At 37.1% G+C, this 14,468-nt stretch overlaps 1 protein-coding gene across 4 annotated transcripts in view; it reads right to left on the bottom strand.

Annotated features, from left to right (window-relative positions):
• Nucleotides 1–11,336: 11,336 nt before the first annotated feature.
• Nucleotides 11,337–14,468, bottom strand: part of agtpbp1 (ATP/GTP binding carboxypeptidase 1) — a 32,827-nt gene continuing 29,695 nt past the window's right edge. For all 4 annotated transcript variants that reach the window (XM_008418476.3, XM_008418475.3, XM_008418477.3 and 1 more), the window contains one exon: nucleotides 11,337–13,086. In XM_008418476.3, the coding sequence (XP_008416698.2) occupies nucleotides 12,915–13,086 (172 nt within the window). In that variant the 3' untranslated portion in view covers nucleotides 11,337–12,914. The remainder of the gene's footprint in view (nucleotides 13,087–14,468) is intronic.

Below are 14,468 nucleotides of genomic sequence, written 5' to 3'. Positions count from 1 at the left end.
CCCATCACAGGTCGTCACTACATTTGCTGACATTGAGTCTTAATCTGATTTCTGCATTTTTATTCAGAATATATTGCACTCTGCACAAATAAAGTTACCAAAGCCATTTCCTTGTATATGGTTAGCACCTCAGTAGCTCTACACAAATTGGAGGTGCTTGAAATGACTATTTTTCTTTGTAGGTCTCTGCTTCTGTGAACAACTGAACCTGTACAGGATGCTTGAAACATTCCTATTGTCCATTGCTTTTGGTTTGTGTTTTTAAAATTACATTTTCTATTAAATCACCCTCTTTGTAGCAACTCAGTTTTTTTTTCAATGGGAAATCTATTCAGTGTTGTGATATCACGCAAGCATTTCATTTCCAAATCGTTGCATTAAGACCAACAAACCTATTTCAGCATGAAGTCATGAGGTTGTGCTCCACTGTTGGCAAATCCCATTGCTGCATAAAAGCAAATCACAGAAAACCTGAGAAGTTAATGTAAAATTCAGAAATGCTGAATGTCCACAAAGTTACAAAATGAGGTTTATCAGAAAATCGGTCATTATATATTCTAAAGAAATCCTGAAGAAGTAAAATAGGTTGGTGGAGACACCAATGACTAAAAATAGTGAAAGCCTTCCTATCGCATATCCTGTCAGATTTGTACTCTTTAGTTATTTATGGATATAACTGAGACAGTGTTAACTTAGTAAGAGCTGCACTATGACATGTTCACGACATTATTTGGCATGTTCAGTCATAAAGTTTAACGGTAAGTGTATTATGTGCTGTTGTCATAAAACCTTATCACGTGGAAGATCTGGACATACTGCAGTCTCCTACTTTATTTTCAATCACTTAACATCTGGAATCAGAACAGAATATTCCATTGCTTCTGCATGTATTGCATTGTTTTTTGTGTGAGATACTCTAGCTGTAAGTAAAAATAAATAATGATAAAATGTTGTCCTCACAATGCTTCAGTCACTAAGTTAACATTTTGAGGACAGTTTTCTTCAAGCTTTGTTTCCTTTCGCAACTTCAAGGCAAACCTGCTCAGAGTAGACAACAGACTTTTTTCATCCCTGTTTGTGACTTTCATGAATGAGATTTCAAGGTGAGACAAGCTCGACAAGAAACACATGTGATACGGTATGAAGAGGTCAGATCTCTGCTTTTCATCTCAGGTGGAGGAGTGCTGGTGCTTTGAAGGGAAGCTGATCTTGTTTCAGCTTTGCACTCACAGTACTGTACCTTAACATTGTGGAAAAATAACAAAGCATGTGATTTTCCTGTTAGATAAAGTTATACTTTCTTAATGTCTTGACTTTTTTTTGACAGCGCTCAAATGAAGGTGTTCATAAATCCAACAACAGAGTAAAAATTCCCCTTTCAGTTTGACACAGACCAAATCACATGACACACAAACGTCTGATCAGCATGAACTTTGGAGGAAAAGGAAGATTCCAAGTGTCCGAGAATGCAGCCGATGATTTTCTTTTTCCTGATTTCTGGTTAAGCATTGAACCATGCAATATGTTCCTGAACACGGGAAGTCTTTGAAAATGTTGGACTCCCATTGGTACCATTAACCCGAGATGGATGTTTCATATTTCCCAGCATAATTTTGCCAGATGTTGGTTGGACAGAACCGCCTGGGAAACCATTTATAAAAGAGGGTCCATCTTTAAAATACCTTCTGGGGATGGGAGAAACCTTTCTACATATCCACACAAAAACTTGTTGGTTATTTTTGTTTCACCATACTGCAAATGTTTGATCGAAAATTGTGCCAAAGGTAAAATTAATTTGTATAACGTCAATTTCAGTGGGTTCTGTGGAAGACTTTAGTCCACAATGAGAGCAAACTTTTTTTCACTTAACATTAGCCTTTTTACTATTAATTAGTAAATACTAATGCTAGACAACTTCTTAATTAAAATCAATGAACTGGTCAATATTAGTCAGCATAGACAGGCAATACTTAGTATGCATTTTGTATTTCGTTCTGATGTTCGGTTTGAATGTCACATCTACTTGTCTGGATGCATTTTGCTTCTTCTATGTGATCAGGTGATTTAGTTTTGCATTAACAGGTAATATAAGTGTACAAAATAAACAAAATAAGCAGATGGTTAGTGTCGTTCATTGTTCTCTTGTCTTTGTCGTGTGTTAATGCTGACATATTTTGCTGATCTTTTAATTTATCCTTAGTGTTTTTTTCCAATGTTTTCAATACAATTAAAGAAGATTATCATTTCAGACCAACTTCCCATCCAATCTGTTTCACAGCCACCGAAGCACAAAGGCCGGATATTTCCAGTAGCAGATCCATTTCAGACACTATGAATAACATCCCATGCTGAGTCCTGTTTTTTTTGTTTTGTTTTCACATCTTTTCCCATTGTTTTTTATTGCTACAGCACAAACTGACCTTGCAGAAGCACTGTGATGAAAGAATTGAATATATGAAGCGGGACGGAGACTACAACACTCAGATGGCAGATGTACTTCATCTTACATATTAATTACCCTCCTGAGACACTGAATGTGCCAGTCTGTCTCTGTTTCCTTCCATTTATCATCAGTACTCACTCTGTTTAACCTTAACTACCCCGTGTACTTTATGCTTTCTCTGCACTGTGAATGACAGAATGTAGTATGTTTTATGTGTGTCTCTTTGTTTTATGTGTTGATAGGCATGACATGTGAAACTAAAGGTTATGACTGGGTATCTTACATCCATTGACGCCTTCAGGTCGCCTTGGTCTGAGGTCTTACTGGACGCTGACACAGGACTATCAGAGCTTGTCGTCTCCCGGGATTTCTTTTCTTTCACAGACTCAACCTGACAGAATGCTGACATAAAAGGGAGGCATCTTTATCTCCTTTGCTGAATGCCTCAGGAGCGGTCAAACAATAATGGGTAAATTTTTTTTTTTTTTTTTACAAAGTTATATATGGATGTTTTACTGTCCATATTTCTCTGGTATTTTGGAACTTTTGCAAAACACACTTTTATTATAACTTTCATTAAAAGCAGATCTGCGGCTTAAAATTTCAAATTAAAGAACACAATTCTGGAATGAGTCTTTTCCAAACTCATGCATGTGTAGGTGGACATTAGCATTTCTTTCCCTGGGGAAAGAAGGGGCAAGCAGCCAGTATTAAAGCCTTTACTTTATTTGTTAAGATTGCTTGAACGCTGCCCAAGTTGTTGAAAGAAGCTTGAAAGCTAACATTTCAGTTATTCTTCAGTTGAATTTCCAAGACGTTTATTTTTAAATGTCATGAAAACAATCTTTTGGATGTCCTTCTCATGACTTTTGTGCAGAGGCTCCATATGGTTGTTTAGCATAAATGTGTGTGCATGTCTGTTTGGCCATTGAATATCTCCAGAGTTCTGTCTACAGAGCAGAATGTACTTCCTGTTTCCTGCTTTGTCGACCAGCGATAACTTGATACACCCTGGAGAAAACTGTGGTGGCAGGGGGTGAGCTGAAGTGTGTGTGTGTGTGTGTGTGTGTGTGTGTGTGTGTGTGTGTGTGTGTGTGTGTGTGTGTGTGTGTGTGTGTGTGTGTGTGTGTGTGTGTGTGTGTGTGTGTGTGGTGTGTGTGTGTGTGTGTGTGTGTGTGTGTGTGTGTGTGTGTCTGTGTGTGTGTGCGTGGGTGCGTAAGTGTGCACAGGGATTGGGAGCAAAAAAGAAAAAAAAAAGAATAAAACAAGCCATAAGGCACTGTTTGAGGTTCAAATAAGCAAACATGTCCAAAGCACTCGCCCCGTTACAGATTTTTATAGATAGGAATGTTTTTGTTTTAGCATTTTTGTCACACTTCAATGTTTCAGCTCATCAAACAGAGATTTTCATTAACAACACTCTGCTGTATTTACCCTCCTTTTTTATCCATAATTAAACAATTTTTTCTTTGGAAAGTTTAGTCAATTTTCTCCAGTGATGCCTGAACCCCTCGCTCTGCAAAATTAAATATTCACTTAAATACGACCCATCTGATAATATGAAATAAGCATATAAGGTAACACTTAAAGCCCTAAACTAAAGAAATTCAAGAACAAAATTAAAAACAAACTCACTGACACATAACAGTCTGGAAAGGTTTACAAAGCTAGCTCCAGCAAATCATGCTGAAAAACCATATCCACAACGGGTTATACATGAAACAGTGCATGTTCCTGGAAATGTTCAGCCAATCAAAATTACTCCAAGAGGTCATTGACAGTATTACAGGCCTCACTTGTTGAAGTACAGTGTTCAACAATAAGAAAGAGGTCAAAAGGAGAATTTATGGGAGATTTCTTAAGTTAAAGATATTGCTAAGGAAAAAAGAAAGAAACAGAAAAACCCAAACCCATCTCATATTAGCCAAACGGAAACAAAAAAAAATAGTTAGAGAGTGAATACTTTTTTCATTGCTGTATGTACATTAAAAGTATGTTGTATTTGAAAAGGGAATTGAAATCAATTGAAATCAAGCAAGAACTCCTGGAATATTTTAATTTCCCTTTAAGAAAATAAAATACCCATTCAATCTAGCATTAGATTCCATCTTGTTGGATAGAAGCATCTATCTCATGAATCCAGCTGCTGGACACAATGCTGTTCGTTGTTTAATTCTCCTTAATTGGTGTCAAGTATTCCTCATTTGCATATGCATGCCAGTAGGGCATCTTATTGGATGAGAGGTGGGAATGGAAATGGGCTGAAAAGCCGCTGAGAGAGGGAGGAAGAGAGTGTTGTTAAAAAGAGGGAGGCTAAATGGAGGAATGAATGAACAAACAAGTAAATAACAGACGGGATGTGAGTAAGTGCTTCTAGAAAAATCAGTCTCTTTGGTTACCACAGCAACGAGAGGTGCAAGTTGGCTTTGCTCCCTGTGTAACCAATTATGTATGTGTGTGTGTGTGTGTGTGTGTGTGTGTGTGTGTGTGTGTGTGTGTGTGTGCGTGTGTGCATGCGTGTGCGTGTGTGTGTGTGTCTACGTGTACTGTCTATGACTATTGATATGCAAACGAGAAGGCGAATCCACGTGAGCTGGTAAAAATCTTTCCAGGCCGTTTGACTCCAACATCGTGTTTTTGCATCTGGCATTTGTGCCAAGCTGACTCCCGTCATCCTGTTACGAGCTGGCGTTTCTGTTATTTAATTGCACATGCAAGTGTACAAAGCCAATGATTTTGCACTGTTTGGTGACAGTCGACAAAAAGCCACAATAACAAGTGGCTCTCTGGCAGGAGATGCAACCCATTGTGTGACATGTTTACTTTAGGCATGGGGAGTTTAAAAAAAAAGCCCTTTTTCACGTCCGTCTTGCGGACAGCTTGCGTCACATAATAAATACATGGTCAATATTTAATTCTTTTGGTGTTTAAAATTAGTTTAGCAAAACACTTTCGAGTACAAAATCTGTCAAATGTGAAAATATTTATTTCAAAATCCAAATACAGTGAGTTATTTCCTTCAGTGTGCCACAAAATAACCACATTTTGGGTCAAGGGTGGTTTAACTATGTTATTTGTAGAATAAAACATAAATAAGAAAAACAAATTAGAATAACTTTCTTGCAATATGAACTGTCAAGCTTGCAAATAATTTGTTCATTTTCCCCTTTCATAAGTGCTGAAGAAGAATTAGATTGTAAAAACCAGTATGTTAAGGATGTATACACGATGTATACAGTATAAATCCTACACTTGTTAACCTGTTGAACATATATCAGTGCATCAGCGTTATGGACCGCTCCACAGTGACATGAGAGCTGCAACATAAGACCTCATTACAACATCATTCTCCAGATTCTAAGAGAAAAAATACCTTTGTTTTTCTGACAGAAATGAGTACGCTTATTGACTTGCAATCCAGAGAAACTCACATTATAATTACTTGCTGGAGGCCATACTTGGCCCCCATATTAAGGCTTCATGCTGTTTGATTTGTGTTGGAAGTTGGTCTGAAAATGATGTCACGACTCAGTGGAGCACAGTTCAGTTTTGCAATCCATTGGAACTGCAAAACTGTATTTTTGCCAGTGGGAAATGCAACAAGCGTTCCCCCTGTAGTCAGCAATCTGACAGGAAAGGGTCAAAGGTCTGCAGGCAGTTCCAAGCTTCATAACCAGCATAGTTCATTTACAAATAAAACCACTGGGAAATACTAATAGTAATGATTATAGTGACCAGATTACACCTGCCACACAAGACAATAACAGCATGTATGCATGTATGTAACTGTCCCACTGTGTAGGCCTGCAAAAGTTCCCTTTGTAAGCACATTCAGTTATTTTTTTACATTTTGTGATGCTTTGCAGATTAATCATAGAACAATGGTGGTTCAAATTGCACTAATTGCTCTCAATTAGTAAAATTAGTTAAAACATTAACATAGATATTTCCTGAATATTATAACAGCTGTGCATTTTTCAACAATAATATCAATCTTTCTTAACATTTTTGCTACAAGGGGTCAACTGAAACTAACTATATTCACATGATAAAGTACAGTCTGCTAAAATTTATTTGATACACGTTTTTCCATAATCAGTCGTATTTTACTACATTTAATAAATATGACTGTCCTTTGTTGTTTTAAATACTGAATTAATTTGATAACCTCTAATTTTTGTTAAAATCCTAGACATCGAAACGTTACAATGTCAACAAAAAACATATATCCTCAAATATGTTTTTTGTTTTTTACTATAGGCAAATGTTGCATTAATAATTCTTCATCTTGGTAATTTCACACATGAAGTTCTAATTTGTGAATCCAAAAACGTTTTGTTTTGTCATTTCATACATTTACAATATTTTGAGTTTTTGCACTGTTTTTGCATGAAATGAAGCCGTTTGCTACCAAATGCTACGTGCCACCCACCCATAATAATACCAGGATTAGGACATTTTGTAGTCACTTTAACAATTAATTTAATTTCATACAATCTACTTAAAGTCGTCAGCAATGAAATAAGGAAAGTGTTTGTTCAGTGTTGGAAGTAAAAATGGTGTCCAGGTAAAATAGGTGTTCAGATGTTTGGTGGCCCAGTTTTAAGTCTGTTTAAGCGTTTCTTTTCTTCATAATCTGCAGTGACTCCTCATTGAAGATTTCTGCTCACGAATTACAATACTCAACATGCACACACACCCACATCCACACACACATGCAGCTACCCTTCCCTTGTGCTCTTCCATGACACGCAGCCTGTACACACAGGTCTTTGTTGGGCTGTTCTTTGTGAACTTGTACCTTTTCAGGGAGTCATTCTGTCCCTCTGTGGGACCACCAGTGAGTTAGAGAAGCTGCCAAGTCAGACTCCAGCACTAATTGGCTACACTATTAGACGCCCACAGAGCCACACTTTGACTACAGCAATGAGCTCATCAGTGTGAGGACGGAGATTGGGCAAAGTGCCTGCGAGAAGGCATGAGACACGGAGAGGCAGAGGGAGAGGGATTCCTAATTAGTGGTCTCTGCTGGACATGAGAAACCTGCAGAAGCACTTCGAACCATTCTACCTCTGCAGGACTCATACATTCATACGCATGCACAATATCCCCTCTTTTGACCAGTCCTCCTAATTGGTTGGATTGTGTTGGTGTTTGTGGCTGGAGGAAAGAGGGCCGTCTTTTGTGTGATGCTCTTGAGAACCCGTGATTGACAGCTGGGACAGGAAGTGAGGGCGTGGGGCTTAAAGCGGAAAGCAGCTTTTCTCTCTGCGCTGCCTTTCCCAGATTAACATGCCTCTCCACCTCTTCAAATTCCTCTCGTCCTCCTCTGTACTTTTGCTCTCGCTTTTTCCCCTCTCTGAGTCTTCCTGTCCACTTATATCCATTTACATTGAGCATCACTCAGAGCTTATTTTCAGGACATTTGCAGAGGCTTTTTGTCACTCCCTCCTTGCCCTTGTCATTTCCTGAGAAGAAAAAGATTATGTTACTCGGTGCACTTAAGCAGCGGAGGTACACTGCTGAACAAATGGTCGAACAACTGTGCCAATGAAATAGAGTGATTGAGTATCTACTTATGCTCTATTAGCTGACAACAGGGCTATGTAGACCTAACAGTGCTAAATATATTCAGGAAGTTTAAAGGTTCATCATAGTTTTGATACCAATGGTGCCTAATTAAAAATGACCAGACAAAAAAACACTTCAAAAATCCTCCTGTATGCCATAAAAAGACTTTGTTAAAAACAAGAAGCTACGTATAGATATGGAGGATGTGACAGTTTTTCAGATTAAATCAAACAATTTTCAAACAAAATTCTTTGGCTGAATGCGCGGTAGTAGATGCCGTTTGTGAGCAAAAGTTTCAGGTAAAAAAAAGTTTTTAACTTTTATGTGAACTAAGTCAGTAAAAATCTTCTCATGTCTGAAAAAGCATTAAAACAGTAAGCTTGGCTTAGCTTAACCTAACTGCTTAGTTAATTTTTCTCTGTGACTGAGCAAAATGATGGAGGGTGTCTGATTGTAGCTACAATCTGATTATATAAAAGTATATGAAATTATCTGTACTTCCTTACATGGAACCCATATTTTAGGGTCAAATAGCATAAAAATTAAAACTTTGATTAAAGTTAAAATGTCACATAGCTTTCTAAATCTTTAAAATTTGGCTAAACGTTAAATTACATTGCCATACTTAGAGAAAAGAAAAGTATTTTTCTATTTGGGCTAAACTTTGTTTTGTACTGCCTTCCTGTTTTCATTATTACATTTTGTCCTGTCACATATCACCTGAAAGTAGGCTAAAGGGGCAAAAAAGTAGGCACATTTGAGAGAAGCATTCTTCAAAAGCTGCATGTTTGAATTTGTAATCTTGATAGGCGTTTTTACATTTATATGCTGAATGTCTGTTGAATGTCTGTGACCTGAAATCTGAGTTTTTACGCATCTACCTGCAAGCTGAATCCTGACATTAGTTCAAAAGCCAGATTTAGATCACCTTACTTTCCTGGAACTGGTTTAAAAATAGCCTTGCACAAAAACAGAAGCATCTACTAGTGGTGTAGGTTTCTTCTTATATCATGCAATCCAATGTTTAAAAAAATCCAGAGTGGATATTCATATTTCTATACTGAGTGACCTTGGCAGAAGAGGCTCAGGTGTAATTTTACACCTTAGGAACCGGTTAATTCTGCCATTTTAAGCAGAATCTGCTGTAGCCACAAATTATAATTCAAAGCAACACCAGCTATCTTTAAAGGTGCTTGGAAGGGTGTTTTTTTTTTAATTTACAAGCTACTGCCAGTGAGAATGATCTTTTCATGTTGCAACCACTAATGACAGCCCAGCACTGAATAACAAAAACAATACAACAGACAACAAATATGTCTCTAACTGGGACTGTTGAGGTTTCGACTTATTAAGTCCTTTATGGGGTTTTTTTTTGTCTTCAAATTACTTCTGACAACAAAACTGGGCTTCCACAGACCTGACCACATGAAATTATTAAGATGACATTCAAATCTGGATTCCTATGGTAACACAGCAGCTAGAAGAAGGTGTCAGTCAATAACTGATCGCGTAATGTTTACACAAGAAACCATACTTTCTTTCTGTCTGGCTGTAATAATACTGTTTTTATAGTATTATTTATTGTAATAATAGTATATTTTAAGCTATAACAGCTGGTTAAACAAAAAAGTTTAGTTCAGTTTTGACCTTTGAAATGTATCCTTAGCAAAAACCTCCCCACCCTATTTCTACTGAGTTTGCAGGGCTTGTTTAGATATTTAGTGTTGGTGTTACATTCACATAAACTTGTTCATATCTGTTCTCCTGGACTAAAATCTGATGTTAATCAATTTTGTTTTTATTTTGTTGCAATTATCTGGTTTTTTTTTTTTGCTTGTTTGTTTGTTTTTTACATCCTAATTCAGGAGCTAAACAACAATCAAAAAGTTCATAAGCTTTATTAAGCATTAATTTCTATAGAACTGCTGTTTTGATAAGCAAATACATTTAATTTTGTTCATCTAAAAACAAATCAGTATATTGTTGAACCTTCTTAACTTGCAAAAACAGTCCTGTATCAAATAACAAGTACATTGTAATTGGTCTTTTGATATCATGTTTATTCATGGTTGTGTTCTTGTAACTCCATCTGTTGCAGATATAAATTGTACAAGAAAACACAGGAATTTCATCAGAGTCCTTCATGGTAGCTCTTTTCTCCTCTTCCCTCAGTTAAGTAACTTTAATAAGCTGTCAAAGTTAAAATTGAAAATTGAGAAGACACAGCGTGTGAAGCTAAATTTTATCGTAATTTTTTAATGGTGGTTTTATTGCAAACCATGATTTAGCTGGTCACAGCGCTCTACATGCTGTTGTACAGTGCAGTGTACTTTTATTCTGGATAATGGCAGAAACTTTCCTGATCCATATGTCGGGAGTACTGCTAAGAAGATAATTCATCATCAAAGCATGATGAGAACCTGGAATGGAGAGATTTTATTTTCATGTTCCCATTTTATATTATAAAATACCTGACCAACGTTTTTAGACAATTTTGTGCTGCCAGTGGACTTTTATTCCACACAATTGTTTGACAGACAGGAGGGAAGACTTGCAGCAAGGGCCCCAGATTAGAAATCAAACCCTGAATGGCCCCTCAGCCTCTGCATATGGAGCTCTGCTCTACCATTACACCTTCAATTGAAAACTGCCTTTTGATGCTTTTTTTCCTTCAGACATTTTCCCTGGTCGCACGCTTGTCTTTAGTGGTAACCACGGCCAACACAAGCAAACCGTTTCGAGCATATCTGCCCCTGCAGCACAGCTCGCTGATAAAATAACATTTTACTGTGGTTCATGCTGCAGCCTTTTTCAATTAACTAAAAGCTTGACATTTGTCCAACTCTTTGCAAAAACGTGTTAGCACTAAAGATTTTGGACATGAATAAACTCGTGATTTTAATTTAAAAAAATACTTGATTAAAAACAGAACATGCATAACTAACTTGATTGATCACCAATAACCCGACTATCTGAGCTACTCTGGTCAAAATAAATGATTTCAGGGTTTATTGTAACAGGTTCATAATTTTACAATTGAACGTATATAGCAATAAAATATAAAACCATTATGATGATTCCTGTTAAAATGATCCGAATTAAATAGTTGGTAAGTAGAACAGTCTTGCTCCATTATTTGAGCCTCATTTTTCTCTCACTATAATTCAGTCTGTTCAATTAGGGCTGGTTCCCAAAGGATAAAGAGAAACCTTCCCAAGGACAAATCTTTGTGCTCATCTAGTTGATAATTCAAGAAACAATATGTCACAACTGTATTACAATTAAGTTCACTAAAGCAAAAATAAAAGGAAAATACAACAGCTTTCCATGTTCACAATTTATTTCCTGAAACTTGCTTTTTGTCATCAACTTTATGCCACACAACTTAAATAGACCATTTCTGCTCATTTACAATCAAATAAAATACTGCCCACAAGGTGTAAACGTCAACTGTTCCAAACATAAATAAGACAGCACACAGTTTTACAACACACACACACACACATTGTTCAGGGTTTTTAAGATGCTCATGAGCAAAACGTGAAAGGACGTCAAGTCCAAGGATAGAAGAGGATTAAAGAGGTTAAGGATGGAAGAAAAGAGAGGAAATATGATAGGCAAAAGAAAAACGACAGATCTGATAGAAGCACACTTTTAAGAGCTGAGCAGCATAATGGGACAACTTAAAATCATGGAAGATTTTGCATTCTTACACTAAAAATGAGTCATTCAAACATGCAGGGTGCATATGAAAGACTTCATAAATTAAAAGTATTTCCAATAAAATATTTCAATAAGCCATGCACCATCTGTACAAATCCAAGAGACACATCCGCAAAAACAAAACAAAAAATTTAAAACTATTTCACACTTTAATAAGCAGCACCATCTGTTCTTACTGACAAGACATTCTGCAAATCAGCAAAACGTATACTCCCCTCCAAAAAAAAAAGAAATAAAAAGATAAAGTGGTGGCAAAATTCCAGTCTCATCATTTCTTAATGTCACATTAATGTGAGCATCACCTTTTACTGGGCTCAGAGAACTTCAGAGGTGACTATATACAACGCATAAAACGAGTTTTTACTCTCAGGTTTGTTCTTTGTTGTTTCAAGTGTTAACTGGTTGTAGAAACAGTGCAAATAAATGTTTTTTGGTTTCTGACAATCATGCTTATTGTTCATACTGCTTCAGAATACTGTAGATTGTGAAAACAATAAACACTGACAGTATACATTCAGTCTAAATGTTTAACTGCTGTGCATGTTTGAGCTTGTGAAAGTTTGTGTGTTGATATCTTAATTCATCAGAAATAAAGTTCATTTTCATAAAGATGTGAATGATTTACATTCATGTGATATAATAGATTCAGTTTTTGATAAATGTGAAGGGTTAAAAGTGAAGAATGGTGATTTTATAACATGAAACAAGCACAGCTCACCAATCTTTCACAAAGAAGGCAGGGTGGTTCTCTCACTAGAAAGGAGATTTGTTTTTTTAATTATACTGTTGCAGGTGAGAGGAGTTTCATATACCATCACTCCAATTATGTACGTGTGAATCTCAGAGGCTGTATGGTGTCTGAGGCTTCGGAGGGTTATAGTTTGGTGCTGAAACGGTGAAAACATTCAGTGAAATCAGTCCTTATTCTTAGAGTTGCTAATGCTAATATATCTGACGAGAAAGGCAGGTGGTGTATGCACCTTGAGGAGCAACAAGCTGCTAACAGAGGCCCGATCAAGACTAATCCATCACAGAATACAGGTGTGACTATTTATCCGCAAGACACAGTAGGAGGTGATGCATCTTTCTGTTTGAAGAGTGAAATCTTAAATTTGTTCAACTAATAACCCAAGCACTAATTGTGAGCTCAAACCACCACATATGAGGGAGATTAATACTAGTTCCTGTGAATAGTTTCAGAGTCTGACAGCTGATCGAAATTCTCTTGACCGTCACCGCAGACATCGCTCTCAGGCCCTGCGTCCTCGTCGTTGCTTTCTGCGCTGTAGTCGATGGCCTCCAGAAAGGATGGTTCATCCTCCTCCAACACGTAGGTAGTGGTACAGCTGCTGCAGAAACAAAACAACAACAAAAACATGAGTTTGAATGATAAAACAAAAAACTTACAATCAGGACAAAGTTATTCTTTCTTCTTTTAATTTCTTAATAAAGAAATTATTTAACAATGAATAACGACATAATTATGCATAGGCCAGTGTGCAATTCTCGCAAGATAATTGTGCCAGAAATGTATTACAAAACAAACAAAATGTAGTACAAACATGAAAAACGGGGGGGAGGGGGGGAACAACCCACACATATTAACTGAGTTTTAAATGCTAACTAAATTCATGTTGCTAACAAACAGTGCTTGTAAGCTCCCGCCAGTGAGGCTGTTTTTTTTCCTATGGGTCCTAATGGTTAAATGGTTGCTGGTTCTTTGAGGTTTTAGTGGCTTTAGTGGGTTTTTAATGGTGTTAATGGTCTGAAATGCGATCTGAGAGAGACAGTCGATCATATGGGTGGGAGGAGAGGGGTGTATAGACAATGAGCTCCCACTGAGCTCCCCTTGGTGAGTGCATGAGATGGACAGAGATACAGAGAAACTGTGCGTCAGTAAATGTACAGTAAGTGTGTAATGACAGACAGAATATTATCGAATCGGATTGCAGAAGTAGTGCACCAACCATTAAAGGCCATTACAAAAAACTCCAGACGCCACTGACATTTTCAGAATTTGTCACATGTGCTTTAAAACATCCAAATTATGTATTTTGCCTTGCAAAGAGACCTTGACATATTTAAACATTTGTTATCCTTAAAGGCAAACAGAAATAAATATGTCCCTCATGTTTAGGGGCCTAGGGTAGACCTCCCAAAAGCTACAGCCATTGTTTGCATGCCCTGTTAAAACGGTAAGTGCTGCCATACAGAGACCTACATATAAAACCATAAATCAAGGATGAGAGCAACCATTTCCCAAAGGGTACTCACACAAACAAACACTTTTGGAGTCCCTTAATGATCGGCCACATAAATGATGAATGAATATATCAATATGAGAGTAGAGTACGCTACCAAGAAGGAGAGCAGGGAATGACAAGTGAAGGAGGTACAGAAATGGTAGTTTGGGGTACAAACACATTCTTTCAAATTAACAGAGTTGACAAATACCCAGAGAAGAGGATGTTGGAGGTCCAGACATAAAGATAACCTGAACCATGCTCAATAAAGAATAATTCATCTGGTCTATGAGGCTCTTTAAATTTTCTCCACAAACATCTACCTACATCTATCTATCCATCTCTCTCTCTTTGGAGTAATGCTGATTTATTGTCCAATGAGCATTTAAGAAACATAGCAGTCATTTTGGAATTGTTAGAAGACCACATAGCAAAACTGTCAAGAAAGAAGTCTGTGTGTTTTCTCATGCTTATGCACCACACTCCAG

The sequence above is a fragment of the Poecilia reticulata genome, chromosome 9, assembly GCF_904066995.2.
Source record: "Poecilia reticulata chromosome 9, P_reticulata-male-v2, whole genome shotgun sequence".
Taxonomy (NCBI): Eukaryota; Metazoa; Chordata; class Actinopteri; order Cyprinodontiformes; family Poeciliidae; genus Poecilia; species Poecilia reticulata.
Note: the sequence above shows the minus strand (reverse complement) of the source record. Positions and strands in the feature narration are given on the sequence as shown.